General features: G+C 42.4%; 1 protein-coding gene across 1 annotated transcript; it reads left to right on the forward strand.

Annotated features, from left to right (window-relative positions):
* Window positions 1–1,776: 1,776 nt before the first annotated feature.
* Window positions 1,777–15,386, forward strand: satb1a (SATB homeobox 1a; the record flags this gene model as incomplete). Its single annotated transcript, XM_079176713.1, has 11 exons — window positions 1,777–1,858; window positions 2,548–2,709; window positions 2,804–2,980; window positions 3,064–3,190; window positions 4,635–4,758; window positions 6,012–6,123; window positions 6,623–7,161; window positions 8,509–8,706; window positions 9,863–10,018; window positions 13,310–13,513; window positions 14,334–15,386. 11 exons carry the CDS (start codon window positions 1,777–1,779, stop codon window positions 15,234–15,236), a joined length of 2,784 nt encoding a protein of 927 aa, XP_079032839.1. The 3' UTR covers window positions 15,237–15,386.
* Window positions 15,387–18,270: the final 2,884 nt, after the last annotated feature.

Genomic DNA, 18,270 nt, shown 5'->3' on the forward strand with positions numbered 1-18,270 from the left:
CTCCGTAGAAAAGGCAGACCTGTGATCACACCGGTGTAACATTTCATGGGGCAAGTCTTTGAATCGTATACTGCCAGAGTGAAGGCTCTCTGACTCTTCCTCTCGCTTCCTTTCTCTCACAGACACAGTTCACGCACACCTGCCGCCCTGTGCTTTGTGATACCTTCACAGAGATTTCACCATTTTAGGGATCCCCAAGCCAAGAGGTGCATCTCATCAGCGGACTGCGCCAGGGAGATCGGCTGATACTTGGCTGAAAGTTTCTGCGAAAACAGAAGACAAGCTGTGTTCTCGGCTCAGTATCAAAACTTTGAGGTACGGTGATGAACATTTTTCCTTTCATGTCTGTTTTCGAGGTTAGGTTGGTTTTTGGTGGTCCTACTTTGAGCTATTTTGCAGTGTGATTTAAATTGGTTAATGTCAAATGACCAAATTATCATTTTTTGAGAATTATTTATCACTTAAGCTTGCTGTCTGAAGAAGTTGTATGTGAGAAACTACCATGCTGTGTAATATATAATATATACAGTAGAGTAAGGGCAACTATAATACAATAATGCATAATACAAGTTACAATATCTTGTACCGCATATACTATACTATACTAAAGTGGTAGTGTGTGTGTATATGCATATATATATATATATACGCATATATATATATGTATATATGTGATACTATACAATATTCTACCATTTCGTTTATACAAAACTATACTTTACTACTATATAGCGTTATGTATATGTAGCCAATATACTATGGTATAGTATTGTATAACATACAGTAGTATAGCCCTAGAATTAGAGTAGGATAATATAGTATACCCTGGCAGGTGTAACACTGCACACTACTATACTTTATTATAATATACTACACTATATGTATTGTTTTATATGCCCCAAAGTATCATTCATAGCCTATAGGCTACTATGGTATAGAATAGAGTAGGCCTAAATTACAGGCTATTACTTTTTGCTGTACTATATACAATGTAGGCTGTAATTGCAATGGGATATAGAGCTTTGCTGCATACAATAAAAGCTCTTATTATCTTCATCTAAATCATAAGCCATAGATAATCTTGTGACAGTAAAACATCAACGTTCAAAAGTTAATATCAGTCAGCCAGTTCCTCCTTGCCCTGCTCCACTTTGTTACCATGGAGAGCTCCAATACCCTAAAGACAATAATAAGTGCGTGCACAGCATGCGGCAGAAAATAATAAATAGATTTATGCGCAATTGTCACATTTAATACATTTACGGAGCGCGCTAGTGAATTCATTATTACACCATATGCTAATGCAGCTGGGTCCGCGTATTTATGAGTCTGTGTGTGGGTGTGTGAGTCTCTCTCTCCCCCTCTCTTTCTCTCACTCTCCCTCTCCTCCTCGCGTGCGCATAGGGCTTTGAAGTGTAACCAACAACTGCTGTCCCGGAGTCAGTGCTGTAGCCGAATATATGTGATAGGGGATGTACTCCAGCAGCTCCAAGCCGTGTATTGTTCTCTCTAGAGCTTGATCCACAGCAGCAGCATGTGCTCTGGATGGGAGGTCGCACTGAACTTGCGCTGAGGCCATTTATCGGTACACCGGAAAGCGAAGCGCGGTCGGAGAACAAGGAGGGATCAGAGGCAAACTACTTAGACAGTAAACACGACATCGTGTCGATGGTGAGGAGACGATTAGTGTAAGGAAAAGGACGCATACCGACAGCCGACAGCCGAGAGAAACGGGTCTGTTCCTCATCTGGAGATCAATGGAAGCGAGGATAACATATGGATACAGCCGATGTCTTCAGGGACGGGCTGTCGATGTATGATGGCAGGTCGGAGATGCACGTTGTGCCGACTGAAACAGGTTGGTTTCGCCTCGATCAAACTTCAGCGGGATCAGACGTGGGACGATTAGCGCGCATTTAGGTGCCGAAGATGAACTGAGTCACTGTCGCTTACAGCGGCGCGTCTGGAGATGACAGCAGGTTTATTATGGGAAACTGCGCTCTATCATTCACTGGACTTTTACTGGATTTAAAGGGTCGTCCTTATCGCTGCATCTGGTTGAAGGTCGTCCACTATTACTGATCCGGATATCCTTCAGATCTGCGTGTGTACGTGTGTAAAAATTGTGCTTTCTAGTTTTCTTGTTGGACACGGAACTGTAAATAACTGTGACAGCTTTGTTTCACACTCTGTAGACGCTCACCAGGTTTTCTAATATACTTCTTGCTGTATTGATGTAGCCGATGCTTTTATTTAATTATGGACGCATATAGCCTATTCTACCCTGATGAAAACATTGCGTTTGTCATTGCAAAATCTACTTTGAAATCTACTGTATGTCATAGTTCCGTGGAACATAGGCCACCATGAACTCACCATTGACCACCACAGAGATACTATCAAGATATTATGAGGGAATTTTTATTAGGGTATCTCATACGCTGTTTGATTTTTTTAAACATTTGTGTCTCTGTTTTAGTGTAAGACCACAGATGGACGCCCTGTGTAATGGAGCCAATAAACCCGAGGGCAGTGATCCCGTTGTAGACCCCCGGCCGCCTCCTGCCAAGCTGGCTCGACTGGAACAAAATGGAGCGGGACCCTCGGCCCAGGAGAGGAGCAGTCAGGAGAGTCCTGTGGCCAAAAACCCCTGTCTGGCCCAGAAACCCACCGCAGTGAGGCCACAGAGCAAGAGCTGGCACAGCAAAGGTACATGGGCTGAAACGTGATATTTTCAGTACAGCGATAATGACCCCCACGTGTCATCCGATATGTCTAATAGCTGTCTTTTCCATCACCTTAGGGAGCCTGCTGCCTGTGTTCTGTGTGGTGGAGCACAAGGAAAGCCCTCAGGAGGGAGAGAGGAGAGAAGAACACGCTGAGTTTGTGTTGGTCAAGAGAGATCTGCTGTTCAACCAGCTGATAGAGATGGCCCTGCTGACACTGGGCTACTCACACAGCTCTGCTGCACAGGCCAAAGGTACACAACACAAACTTGCACAGAGATTCAACAACAGAAGTCCACCGTTTTCTTACAGTTTTCACACTTGTGTGTGTTTTCAGGTCTCATCCAGGTGGGCAGGTGGAACCCGGTGCCTCTGTCCTGTGTAACAGAGGCTCCTGATGCCACAGTGGCTGATATGCTGCAGGATGTTCACCACGTTATCACCCTTAAAATACAGCTGCGCAGGTAGGAGGCTGGCATCACATCTATGAATATGTCTGTCAGTAACACTCAGCTTATTTTCCTCGTCTTGTCTGTGTAGAGACTACGGACTCTAAACTATCTGTATGTGTGAATGTGAGCGATGGACTCAAGACTGGTTAAGTACTTCCCAGTATTTTGCTCAGTGCATGCTGGGAAAGACTCCAGCCATCCACCATCTCTAATTTGTATCAATAAAAGAAAATAACCAAAGGGCATGGACCAAATCAGACCCAGCAGGGAATGATTAAACTCTTATATTTTATCTTATCTTAATGCTATTAGATTAAGTTTAACGAGTGATTTTTGTTGCTTATTGCAATGAATATTAATGAGCATTTTAATGGTGTATGACATCAAAAGTCATTTCCTAGGGTAACATTTCTAAATAATCCGTGTCCCCTTTTTTTTGACAGTAGTCCTATAGTTGTGTTACATTTTGGGTCTTAGGTCAGATCAACCATAAAACATAGGACAGTGCAGCATATTTATTATCAAAAGATACAAAAGATAATTTAACACAGGCCTTTTTTTTCAAAGGAGAAAAAAGAGGAAAAAACACAGGTTTTACTAATAACATTTATGATGGAAGCAGCTAAATTGAATTCAAACATCATTAATTTTATTATTTACACCCAAGACTGTGCTTTTCCTACTGTGACATGTCAACATGTCTGTCATGTATGTTTTTCTTGTGCTCATATGAGTTCATTTATTTAATTTATTACTTTAGTTTCCAACCACAGCCCAGACTTTCTTTCTCAACCTTGAATGTGTTTGACACTGGAAACTTGCCTCCCAATCACTCCACAGTGGCTCCATATGAGCGAGTAAAGAAGTGTTGGGGAGACATTCGTTTTAAAGGGGCACTCCACCAATTTTACACATTAAGTTCTGTTTACTCGTCACACGAAGTACCTTTGAAAACTGTTTTCTGCAGGTTTCCCTGGCTGGTAACTGTGACAGTTTATATTATAATATTATTCTCTGATCAATTTGTTTGAATTTCTACACACGTAAGAGATGATATTGTAGATAAGTTATAGCTGTAGACTGTCTTTTAAATCAGACTTTCACAGAGAGGAACATGTCTGTCATACCAGCTGGATCATCACTAAAAATGTCCTGGAAAAGTCCTGGAAAATAATCTCTAGAAAAAGAGAGGGGACCCTGTTCTGTCTTCTGTGTCTCTGAATGGAGCTTTCTTGAGTCTGAGAAATAACCCTTGTGATGTCATCAGGGTCTAATAAAAGATGTCATAAAGTTTCATTATGGGACTTATAGGATCCAGTGTTTTACTGGACTAAAAGTCTGGTTGTCAATTGTGCGTTCCCCAACTTTTTGGAAGTGCAATGCTAAATTACTGGAGCACGCCTTTAATATATCAAACTTATGCAATTCAAGTGTTTTTAATGTGCTCTTTGTCTAGCTGTCCCAAATTGGAGGACTTGCCTCCCGAGCAGTGGAGCCACTCCACAGTGAGAAATGCTCTGAAGGAGCTCCTCAAGGACATGAACCAGAGCTCCCTGGCCAAGGAGTGCCCTCTTTCCCAGGTACAAGACACACAAGCACATGCACACACACACACACACACACACACACACACACACACACACACACACACACACACACACACACACACACACACACACACTTAGAGCATACAAGAAGAGAGAAGAAGAGAAATTGGACTGAAGTTCAAAGTGTGCATGTAATATCTTTGCCCTTCCATGCCCTGCAAATGTTTTTGGGTGTGTGTGTTTCTGCCTCTTTTGACGCATGATGCAGAGTAAGTGTGTGTGGTCCAATAGTTAGACAGGAAGTCCAGATGCAGAGGAAGATAAGGTGTGGGGGCAGAGCGGGAGAAAGAAACAGATAAAGAGAGATGGCTATCTCTTAAAAAGCCTTCCTGCCTGGGCCGCTGCCTATCTTGATTATTTCGACTAACAACCTGTCTGCCTGTCACTCTGTCTGCCAGCCTCAACCGCCGTCTTACTCTCACTTACTCTATCTATCTATCACTCCCCCTCTTTGGTATTTAGCTTTTTCTCTACATTCTTGACTGATTCAGCAATAACATCCAAATCTGGTTTTACGATCTTGATCGTTTAATCAAGCAAATACAGACACAACTGCAGAAATAATTTCACATTAATCATGCCGTATTTGGGGACTGCCTTTTTATGAATATTCATAATTATCAACTTAGTCTATCTGTTATTTTGCCGGAGGGACATCTACAAATTGCTAACTCTCTCGTCTTCAGATTCCTTCCTTCTCTGCAGGTCTAATACTCACCAATCCTCCCTCCCCTACCTCTCTCTCCCTCTCTCCTATCACTCTTTTTACCCCCTCTCTTGTTTGCAAGAAGCAGATTAAAATAAATATGAGAAGATGAAATCTTATTTATCAGATGTAAAGATTGCACAGGACAGTCTTTGAGGAAAAACTGTGTGTGTGACAGAGACAGACGGAGAGCACTAGTCTCTGATGACCTCTAGTGTTTTGTTTGATTGCACACACACACACACACACGAACGCATGCATGCTCACACACACACGCTTGAACGCATGCATGCTCACACACACACACACACACACACACGCTGTACATGTGCACACAAAAGAGCCCACACACTGACGCACTCATCTGTCTTTATTATCCTATTTACCTGGGGGTCTTTTTAATAACACAGATCTGAGTTCATTAATATCAGATGTGTGAACAGCTGAGACACCCAGGCCGCCCATAGCAGGAGCTTGGAAAATGTAATGAATTTCTATTGTCTTTTCCCCTCTGTTTCAGAGTATGATATCATCTATTGTAAATAGCACTTACTATGCAAATGTCTCAGCTGCCAAGTGTCACGAGTTTGGTCGATGGTACAAGCACTTCAAGAAGACCAAATGCTTCAAAGGTGAGGGCTTTCAATCAAGCCTGCAAACATGAAGTGTGTCTAATATGTCTTACAGCATGTCCCAAAGCTATACTACACACTAATTCTATAGTGTGTGTACTAATCTTGATAGCGTACTGTTTAAGCAGTTAGACAAACTATTTCATACTAACAAGAATGTATAGAATATGTGCAATGTCAGACATTAAGATGTTTCCAGGGTTGTTTCACCGCCACCCACAATTTATTTATTGCATTTCCAGCTGTGAACAGCCTCTCTGATTAATTCGTGGATTGCATTGTGGGAAAATAATGTTTTTCTGCCGCACACTCAAAAATCAACCGTATTTAGTCGGCTATGCATGCTGTCTGTTTTGAGTATACTTCATTTTGACACTTTTCCAGTGTGAATCCACCACATACTCTGCTTAGAATTAGTATCTAGTGCGTATTTGGGACACACTGCATCTGGTGTGTTAATAATTGAACATCTGTCTTTGCTTTCCTTTTCCTCCACCAGAGATTGACGGCGTCTCTGACCAGTCCACACACATCACCCTCACCCAGCAGTCAATCACAAGTAGCCCAGCTGATCAGGGCTCAACCCTCTTTTTCTCTCACGGAGAAGTAGCCAACATATGTGGCCATTCCCCCTTCGGCCTGCGCCCTCCCGGGTTGGTAACCCAGCCTCTCAGCTCCCAAATTGTCAACCAGCAGCTGGTGATGGCCCAGTTCCTCAACCAGCAGTATGCTGTTAGCCGCATGCTAGCTGGCCAGGGTCTCTCACCGTCCCCACAGCAGTATCTCAACCACCCGCCTGTTGGAAGGGCTCCCCCCGCCATGGTCTTCTCCAAAGCCCCTGATTCCCAAGCCCCACAGCAGGCACAGTGTGGCCCAGGGGGAGGCCCCGTAGCCGGGCCGCAAACCCAGACATTGCCTGGGTCGTCTGTGGGGCCAACGGATGTGCCAAATGACATCTACCACGGTGTGAGGGAGGAACTGAAGAGAGCTGGCATCTCCCAATCCATCTTTGCCCGGGTGGCCTTTAACAGGACCCAGGTATGTAAGGAAAGAAGGGGGTGGGGCGGGGTAAGAGGCGTTGAAAGTCAAAAAAGGGTTGCAACTGTTTGCTGGTGATTATCTTTTGGAAGGGTTTTCTGGTGTTGCGGTTGTAGGTAAGTGTGTTTTGTGAATATGTGTGTTCGATGGTTGGCACATTGGCATGGCCTTTGCCGCAGTGCCCCCTCCCCCCGTTGCATGTGTGTATGTATGTGTGTGTGTTGGTGCCAGCCCTCTGCAGCACAAAGCTGGTGCCAGCACTGAAGCAGCTGCTGGGCCAACTAATCACAAGCCCTTAGAGAGAAGCTGTCTCCCTCTCTACCTCTTCTTCTGTCTTACTGTCCCTCCATCTTGCCACCTTTCACTCTGGCAGCCCCTCTATCTATTTAATATCTACCTATGATTGTCAATCCATCTTTTTTTTTATCTTTCCCGTTTTCCTTCCATTGGGCTCCCTCATTTCATTTCCATATCTTCCCCTGCCATCGCCTCTAACACTAAAATACCACATTATCTGTGTCTATCATCTTACATTCACCACCACACCCGCGCTCAGAGGACAGGCTGAGCCTATTGTTATTATTATTATTACCGTCATTATCATTTTCATCACAATGGGCAGAGCTAGTTATTATCCACCCCCATATTTCCCCATTGCCAAGTCCAAGGTGCTTTGGTGCCAGCCACACAAGTTGGGCGTGATGCCAAGATGCCATATAGAAGTGAGGGGAGCATTTATCATTTGTCATTTCACGTAAAGCTGCCATCTATTTGGAAGGAGGGGTTTGCTGGGTGGATCCAAAGATGATCCATGATTTGAATAAGAAGGCTGTTTCCTCCCTTTTCATTTTACTGCCAGCGTGAAATCTGATTTATTTTCAGGAAGGAAGCCCTACAATCTGCATGTGATGTTTTAGGGGCTTTCCTCTATACACAGATACACCCAGAATAATGCTAGCTGTACAGGCGAGTAGCGTTCTTAGCACTGACTGGGGAACTGGCTCCGTATCATCTGTGAAACACTAAACCGCAGGAACTTGATAGCGTGGCTCTTTGAATGAGATCCAAAGTTGGATATGAGGAGCTTTTGCAAAATTCCTTCAGGCATATGAGAAACTTTATAGTTGCCATCTTTGCATGTAAATTATGGGGAAATCCATATTTCACAGTAAGATTTTTTTATTTGGATGCACAGCAAAGAATTAAACTATAGCCGTCAGATTATTTTGATCGTAACTTTCACAATATTTTCACACCAGCAATCCGGCAGTGAATTTGACATTGCATGAATGTATCCTTGTGTATTGTTTGCTTGTACTTATAAAGAAATGTGTGTGCCTTTCCCAGGGCCTGCTGTCAGAGATTCTGCGGAAGGAGGAGGACCCTAAACACGCCTCCCAGTCTCTGCTGGTCAACCTGCGGGCCATGTACAGCTTCCTGCAGCTGCCCGAGGCTGAGAGGGAGCGCATCTACCTGGAGGAGAAAGACAGAAGCCTGACTGGATTCACACCAAGCTGCAATAACACGCCACCGAGATCCACACAGGTCAGCCAGCAGAGAGATTAAATCAAAGAGTCACAATGCTGCTGGGAAATGTGTTAACTGTCTCTCTCCATGAAAGAGCACTGAAATATCGAAGAGGGAGTACTGATGAATAAAAAACATAGACTGCTTTGAAAGACAATCGTTTGCATATATTGTGCTAATAAAGAGAGAAAAGTGATGGAACTTAGTTCATTTAACAAAGACAAGTAAAGAACATACTCAACAACAGACTATAAATCATCTTATTAGGGAGTCGCTTACCCCTGACCTTTCCTCTAACAGCACCATGAGGTAGACATTTGTGGTTTTGAGGGATATGTTTTAACAACTAAGGATATATTGCCAAGAAACATGGTATATACATGTATGCTCCCCTACCCTAGCTAATAGTGTTTATCATCAGGTCAGATCTGTACTTTGGCTTTTCGATCAAATATGTTCAAAACTAATGTCATTTTTATCAGCCTCAGACGAACGTCAGCATGGGGAGATTGCCGCTGTGTGCATGTAAACTTAGCGTTTAAAGTACAGCTTCACAGAGCAGCTCGGCTGTTGTCTTGTTATTTTATCAGTTTCCACAGAACCGCATTCAAATCAAAATATTTGAAAGTATTGGAAATGACGACCCACTAACCAACACTTGAAAACTAAAATTGTTCTGTTATTCTATCCTTTATTCTTCCAATACTGCCGTGCAGGAAAGATGATATGAACTGTGTCAGCGCAGTAGACTCACCCTAGCTCCCCCCCCCCCCCCCCCCCCCATTTCCTGGTATTTCCAATCTGCCTCCCTGTGAACTACACTGCTGACTCCCTCTCTTAACCTGGAGAGGGTGCAGACTGACACATGTGTCCTTTAATTTACACAAAGTTGCCAGCTGCTTCTCCTGCAAGGGAGGAGCTTTATGTTGAGAGAGTATCATGTGCGTTGGTTCATGCTGCCTCCCCAGATCACACACCCCTTTGTACAGGCACCCCTAGGGCTACATTAAAGACATGATCGCTCACCGGCTCCCCAGTTCACAATACTCGTTGGACAAAGTCCAGCATTTTTCAATCTGTATGGGATTCACTTCACTTTGTTGCAAATGCCCAGTACTTAAGACACTCACTGTGGCTCGCTTGTTTTTCTGTCCTCTTGTATGTCTCTTTTTAGTCGAGACTGTCCCCAGTTACAGGAGACATCGGGTTGAGGACCGACAGTTGTGTCCTCAATGTCAGCGCTTCTATCTACGAGGACATCCAGCACGAGATGAAGAGAGCCAAGGTGTCTCAGGCTCTGTTTGCAAAGGTGGCCGCCTCCAAGAGTCAGGTACTTACTTGCTTGCTGTTGTGAATCTGATGAACATTTCTAATCTTAAACACACATATTGCACCCCAATTTGTTGTTGATTGTTCAAATTTAGCTTTGATGAATCCATCTCTCACTGAGGCATAACGAGTGTGTGTGGAGGAAACCCAGATAATCAACCCAGCTGCTGTACTCTGCAGAGGACTATCATCGGTGCATCAGACTGCTATTGTGTCCTAAATTATCGCTTTAACAAAAACACGTGCACCCATACACACCACCTCGGCACATAGACATACTGCGTGAGCACATGTATGCACACACGATACCACAGACACGCACACAAACAAATGCACTAATACACATACACACATGCATGATTCGAGTGTTTATTGTTCTCATTTTTATGGCAGCCTCATAAGCTTGTTATTGCCTTTTGTTTTGAGGATAATTTCCCTTCATGGAATGGGGGGATTTCAGCTGTCTCGTTTTTTTCTTCCTCTTGTGTATGTCTCCAATTCTCACTTTCCTTTTTTTCTGTTTCTTTTTTTCTTTGTTTCTTTTGTTCATTCTTTCTTTCTTCCCCCTTTTCTCCCTTCTCTCTACTCATCATAAGATGTTTGGAGGTCATTCAGCGGTCAAGCCAGTACAGACAGGTGGTCCAAAACCCCTGAGGTTTTTTTTCTATCTCTTCGCTGGCCTCACATTTTACTTTACTTTCCCTATGTTCTCTTTACCTCTCTCTTTCTCTCTTTCTCTCTCTCTCTCACGCTTGTTCTCACTCTGTATTACCCGGCTGTTTGGCAGGCACAACCATGCTGGATCTCTCTGTTCTATCTGCACTGTGCATCTGGATAGCATTGTGTGCTAGACTTGGGCTACAGCCAGGTGTGTGTGTGTGTGAGTGTGTGTGTGTGCATAACAGCCTGCTTGCAAACAGAATCATGCTCCAGTTCATGAATCTAAAACTAGCTTTGCTTTACGTTCCTCAATCTGTCACAAGTTTCTTCCCTTGTGAGGCAGAACACATTCTAGCTAAAATAATCTCTCTGTCATCTTTTGGCTCTGCTTTACAACAATAACTTATTTTGAATAACTTATTTTGAATGTATAGTTTCTATACGGGAAAGCTGATTTCAGACTTCAACATTGGAGTTATTACCACGTATATCTCCTTAAATTTTAATAAGTCACTACATCATTGGTTCTCAAACTTTTTCTGTCACGCCCCACTTTGGAGGAAGAAAAATGTTCATGCCCCACCGCCCCAACGAAATTGTAACAAAATGGTCCATGTTGAACTTTTATTGAAATAACATCTCCATCTGTGCTTTTTCAAATAATAGAATAAAGAAAATTGCTTTCAAGTAAACCAGATTGCTCCATCAGACAAAAACAAATACAAGGTGCAATCACTTTGTTAGAACAATGCAAATAAAGTTCTATCTGTGCAAAAAATAACTAATACTTGGCAAAAAATAGCTTATTGTGGCTGCATTTAACCTGTTTTGTACTGAATATCTTTACAAGATAATAACAATAAAGTGCAACCTGTGAAAAACTAAACAACACAAGTTCAAATATTTGGCAATAAAGAGTTTTACACTGCATATCTTTTCAAAACAACAATAACGTGCAACCTGTGCAAAACAAAATGAGTGCAGATACCAGGAGCATTTTATTTTAAATATGAGCTTTAAAATGTAGCATTCTGGTGTACTCTGAGAAGAAAATTAAGTGATAAGACATTTACTTTAATTAAGCAAAAAACAAATTTATTATTCAGTTATTAATCAGTATTTCAGCTCTATTATTATTAACCTTTAAAAGTTTTAGTCATAGAAAAACAAAGATAGCAAGAGTAGCGAGAACCATCGCCTGTACAAATAAAGTGATTCGTTTTCATTACTGTATGGCTTAATATTAACTTCCACTGTTACTGTACAGCTGTTAGAATTGTGGCCAATCTTCTATTTGCAATTAATATGCATTCAATCCAGTTCAATTATTTAAATGAAAATTATAATCTACTCTGGCTAAGGTAGTTTATCAAGAGTAAAATAATAGCTGTGATTTAACTGCACGTGGGACTGTAAGTCCAGTGGCTGTGGTCATCACAGTGGCCAGTGTCTGGCAGTGTGATGAGAGAGCACGTGAGCCCTTGTTGCTGTACTTTATCTACTTGGAGCAGAGGCTGCATTTAGCATACTCTGTCTTATCAATGTATTTAAAATACTGTAACAGCGGGAAGCTGTACTCACGTCTGTTTAGACCGCCACCTTTATCCCGGCCCAGCTCCACCTTTCTCCCGGCCCAGCTCCACCTTTCTCCCGGCCCAGCTCCACCTTTCTCCAGGCCCAGCTCCTTCACATCTCAGTCCTGCGTCAAGCTGCGCTACACAAACAGCCTCCGCTCCCTGAAGCTCTTTGACCTCATCATCTCATCAGTATCTGGGCCTCATCATCGTGGTCATGAAAGTTATTATGACCACGAATTCCTCCTCATTCTGCTTTGAGTTAAAACAAACAACCTGCAACCAGATCCGCCGGTGTTCGGGTAACGAGTGACCGCGTGAACTGAACCGGAACACGGGGGGGCGGCATGTTTCATCACGTTACGTTTTTCCCTCCCAAATCGCGATAATGACGAACGTTAACAGTCCACAAAGTTCCGCATGCAGTGGACGTTAACTTCACCCATCAAGTCTGAACTGTAACGGAACATAACGGAACTTAAACTGACATCTTAACGCTGATTGGCCAAGACGTCACATCAAAGATGTTTTATTGTGAAGATCACAACATCACCTTTTCTCCTCGTCTCACTCCAATCTGAGAAACGCTGGCTGGCCAGTTGACACAGTTTGAGGACCACTGCACTATATGAATGGGAGAGTGGGTTTATGGGGGTGACGTGAATCAAAGCTCATACATGTACATGATGTTGCCATGTCAATGTTGATGTCCCACCGCTATGTTAGCCTTATACTAGAGGTCCACACTATAGAATAGATCAAATAATTAGATTTTTGGTGCCAGAGAAACGTAGAAATGCCTTTTGTTTTTGCATTAAGTGTTTAAAGATATGTTGCATAGCGAGGTTAGCTTAGCTTAATAAGTGGATGTCTTCACAACCAAGTAGCAGCTCCATTTGTAGTCTGCACCCATAAACCTCTCCAGAGATGGATACCATGTCTATCTATGAATACCTGATATGTCCTTTGTGTGTTATAAACCATTTATTAAATGTTTATTCTTCTTCTAAATGCTAAAGAGGGAGACGTAAAGTAAAGTGTTGCCGTTCCCCCTGTAGGGCTGGCTGTGTGAGCTGCTGCGTTGGAGGGAGGATCCCAACCCAGAGAACCGGACCCTGTGGGAGAATCTGTGCATGATCCGCCGGTTCCTCAGCTTGTCCCAGATCGAACGAGACGCCATCTATGAACAGGAGAGCAGCAACACGACAGCACAGCAGCAATGCGCTGACAGGCTTACACTGCTCAGCAATGACAATACACTGGTGAGACTGAAAAAACAAGATTAACACAGACTGTTGTGCGCTGGTAGATCTTGCTCGTCAGCTACAGAAACAGCAGTTTGGAATGAATTTGAAAAAAAAAAACACAAGCAGCAAAGGCAGAAAACTACCTCTAACTATTAACAATCGTCGTATTTTAGAGGGGAGCCTGTCCTTGTGACCTGAAATATGTTTTTGCAAAGCACTTAAAAAATCTATTTACAAGAACTGATCAAAAAAAGTTCAATATAAATGTCTCCATAAATGTGAAAGAGAGTATATCACATTGAATGCCAAAAGATCTCTAGGGTGTCCAATGGAAAAGCAGCTAAATGCCACAAACGTCAGAAAAAAAGTTGATTACCACGTTAAGCGATGATCCGTGAGGCTAATTAGTTTTCTTTCACTTCCATAGCTCGTGCATGGATGGATGGCTTAATTAAAGCACAGACTCACAGTTAATATAGTAAAAATGGTTGTGAATGTACAGTATGTTATGTGGAATACCATTACATTAATAGCAAGACAGAAAGACCTCATATGTACTTGTTCAGAGCCTGAACAGACATGGACCCTTGATGGTTGCATTACAGATCACACCTGATGTGAAATTATTAAATAGCTTAGTTGTACATTTTAAATAGACTTCAAATCATAGAAATATATTTCTGTTTAGGCTGACTTCCCTTTACCATCTACCATTAAAGTTAAAAACAATAATATCCAGATTAACACAATGGAAATGAGTTGAAAATATAAAATTCAAAAGACCAAACACAGCTTTTACTCTATTTACTTCTGACGTCTCTTTTTCTCTCTGCAGTACCAACGCAACTCTCCGCTGCCACAGCAACACCATCTTCAACCCCATCAACCCCTGCAGCCAGAGGCAGGACCTCACCTGTCTCCACGGCAACCATGTGCTGCATCACCAGCCGAGTGTGAGGCGGGGGGCAACTGGGGACACATGAGAGTACGTCTGCAGGGCAGGGGCAGTAGTAATGGGGAGAGAGGGGACAGTAAGGACTGGGTTGAGGGGGGACAGGGAGAGAGGAGCAGTGTGGGAGGGGACTGGGGTTGTACTGGTAGGGTGAGGGACGAGGGTTCAGAAAACAAGGAGCCGGTGAGGGATGGGAGTGTGGGTGAAGAAGAGATGAATGAAATCATAGGAAACAGCAAAGAGGAGAAGGAGAAGCTCACTATGAAGTGGTGCGGTGTGAAGGATGAGGACCGAGGCGGGGTTAGGGTTTGCTCAGATGCAGATAATGAGGCGAAAGGTGCAGATGAGGTCCAGGATGAGGGGTTAAGAGTCTCCCACGAAGCGCTGGGAATCCTGCAGAGCTTCGTTCAGGACGTGGGCCTCAACCCAGACGAGGAAGCCGTCCACACCCTGTCGGCTCAGCTGGGCCTGCCCAAACACACCATCCGAAGATTCTTCAACAGCCAGGATCACGACCGGCATCCACGCGACAGCCAGGGCCCAAAACAGAGTCGAGACGACCAGCATGGCTGCACGGACCCAAACCTCACGCAGACGGACATAACTGCAGAGGAACAGAAGGAGGAAGGTGGTAGAAGGACTGAAACAGAACAAAAGGAGGTGGAGGAGGAGGAGGAGAAACAAACGGGGAGAGATGAAGCAAGCAACATTACTGTTTTCAAAGAATCTGACGTTGGCACTCAAACCATCTGCTCTTTGAAGGAGGAGCAGGAGAGCTACATCTAACCCAAATCCATGCAGTGACATACGAGTACTGACTCACAGTGTTCTGGTGTTTTATAGGTGCACCTCAAATGCCGTGTAAAGACTAAAAGCTGACTTATTGTATATGTTTATACCACAGCTTAGAAGGATAATGTTCATACCCACACACAGTACACCTGCAATAGAAAGCTTAGACAGCATTCCTACTGCAACTTGAGACAGAACATAACTGTGACTGTATGTGCAGATAACGTTATAACACATTGTTTCTGTGTAGATATATGTGTGAATGGTACCCAGTACAAACAGTCTCAGATTACATATCACTGTTTAAAAAAAAAAAGAGTAATTATAGTTGGTTGACTGATCTAAAGTTCGAGAAATGTTCATGCCAGAAATGCCTTGTAGAAAGTGGCACTGCCGATCTGTTTTTTTTGTGATTTCCATTGTTTTCGCGTTGTGTTTTGGATCAGTCGTTTTAAACTGTTTCCTTCAGGAATCTCACTGTTATTGTATCTTGCATTGTTGTTTTTTGTCACATTGTCGTAAATATCAAGTTTCTTGATTCTGTTTTAAAAGAAATGATAGTTGAATTTGTAAATGACATATAGCAGTTGGAATCAACCCTTTCATAAATGACAGGATATCCTCTGCATTTTTTTACTGCAGTGTGTAATAAATCAATTGGTAAAACATTGAGTTACTAAACTGATCAACATATGGACATCTATAATGTTTCTTCTGCAAATGAGTCCATTTTTATTCCTATTTCTCAACTTGAATCGCAAAGTTGTGTTGAGATCTGATTTGCTCCTGAACACATCATAGTTTACATACAGCGTTTCTATTGATGCATGAATCTATAAATCCCTCAAATAGCTACGTTATTTTGGGACGTGTTATGTTTACACATCTTGTGGTTGTCATATTGTACTGATTTACATACTGTAGCAGAGGCACGAAGTGTGCCGTATGGAGTGCACAATGTTTAATGTTTCTTCATGAAGAAAGATTTTGGACTAGAAATATAAGACTGAAGCCGTGCAGTGTGTACATGAAATGTTCAAATTAAATGATAGCACTTTCATTTGTAAAAAAAAAAAGACTAATTCATAATTGTACTGTATGTTCATTACTTAAATCTGTTACAGTTGGAAATGTTTATTTCACAAACAATCTGTGTGAAATATATTAAAATGTTTTGAGAGTCCAGAAGCTTGGACGATCACTTTTAATTTAAAAAAAACTTCCATTTAATTGTATAAATCAACATGCGAATAGAGCATGGAAACTTTTATCACGCATAAAAACAGTTATGATGTTTTTTCACCAAGGGATTCAGGTTTAAAACCTTGTGATAGAATCTGCAAGAACACACAGAGGCTGACATAGCTGGGAGGTAAAGTGCTATTTAAAAAAGATGGTTGTTTAAGTCGCAGAATATCAGCGGATTACATTTAAACTTTGAAAATATTTAGTTGGCAACGTATAGAATTGGATTCGGGACAGTGCGTGAGATTTATCATGTCAGAAAGACGTCTTGAAACAAGTAAATAAGAGATGAAGCTCATTTATCAGACTGCTATTTTAAGACAAGCAGAGGCCTGCTGTAAAGGACCCATTAAAGATTAAACCAATGGTTCTGATGTCCACTGTCTGTACTGAAGTTAGAGACTTAGATGATTTCCTCTTATAAAACTGTCTCTGTTGGTGAACTGCTGTCATTGTTCGGCCATCAGACAGTATTCTTCTGTGCCGATCACCAGGGCTCTCTGTACCAGTGGATCTGTGTCTGTACAATCACGTGACCCTCAGTGCTGACAGTGTTTTCTATCTCCCGTCTCTTTTTATTCTTCTTTTATTTTATCTGTCTCCACTGCTATTTCTATCCAGGTTTCTGTCTGCCTCTCCCTGCCCATGACTCTCATCTGTGTCTCCCGCCCTGTACTCAGACAGAGCAACATTCAAGCCCCATTTGGTCAGAATAGCTTCATGGAGTAATTCCATAAAGCTATGCTCTTTTTCTGTCATCTGTTTCCATGACGATACCTAAGTCAGGGTCAACAAGAGGCCGTGAAAAACCTCATCGTCAGCAATATTAGCCATGGTAATGATGATAATGGCGCTCTCGAAATGCCATGCCCGTTGTGATGATGATGGTAATGGCAGTGATGGTCATTATGACTGCTTTGTGTTAACCCCCACCACAACATAAACACACACACACACACACACACACACCACTACCAATGCACAAATTTGACTCATTAATGCTATTTAATGTCACCGATATATTTTCACATGGACTACTGCCTCTTGTATCACGGCCGTCCTGCTGCTTTCGTTTATCTCCGTTTTGTCTGTGGGAAGCACTTTGTGATACAGATGTTTGATAAAAGCACTCGTTAGATAAATTTGACTTGTCTGACCACAGACATTTTTAGACAATTAAGTCCCCATAAAACTGTCTTAATTAGCCCTCATGTTCTCAAGCCCTCAACTTCAATCTGTTTTATTTCTCCTTGGTGGTGGAGATATTGTAAATATGCACAACTTCATATCCTGTATGTTTCAGATTATCTCCCTCCAGCTATACTGTAGCTTTGTCAGCAGAATGTTAACAAGTAATTTATTATACGCATTAATAATAACAATTGGATTGCAAGGTTTTAAAAGTCGTATTGATTGGTTTTTAACCCCCTCCAGCGGGAGACTTTCTTCATCGGGTAAACTCTGACCTAATGGGAAACTAAAACAATTTAAATAACAACTAATCAACCGATAAGTGCACACTTGGGTTATTCTATAAAATGCCTTTATTGACTGATGAATAAGCAAGTGTCCTGCTGGAGGAGGGCCTACCCCTGAGAGTCTCCACAACCTGGCAACCCAAAAGTTCTTATTGATTATTAACCTAAAGCATCAGAGCATTACTTACAATTTACTATCACCTTGAATTATTTTTTATTTATTTCTGCATTTTTGTTGTTGTAGTACATTTGCGTTTCTGTAAAACCCGGAGCGTCGCGAGCGACAGCTAGTGGGTCACATGATC

Source organism: Pholis gunnellus (genome assembly GCF_910591455.1).
Source record: "Pholis gunnellus genome assembly, chromosome: 16".
In the NCBI taxonomy this organism is placed as follows: domain Eukaryota; kingdom Metazoa; phylum Chordata; class Actinopteri; order Perciformes; family Pholidae; genus Pholis; species Pholis gunnellus.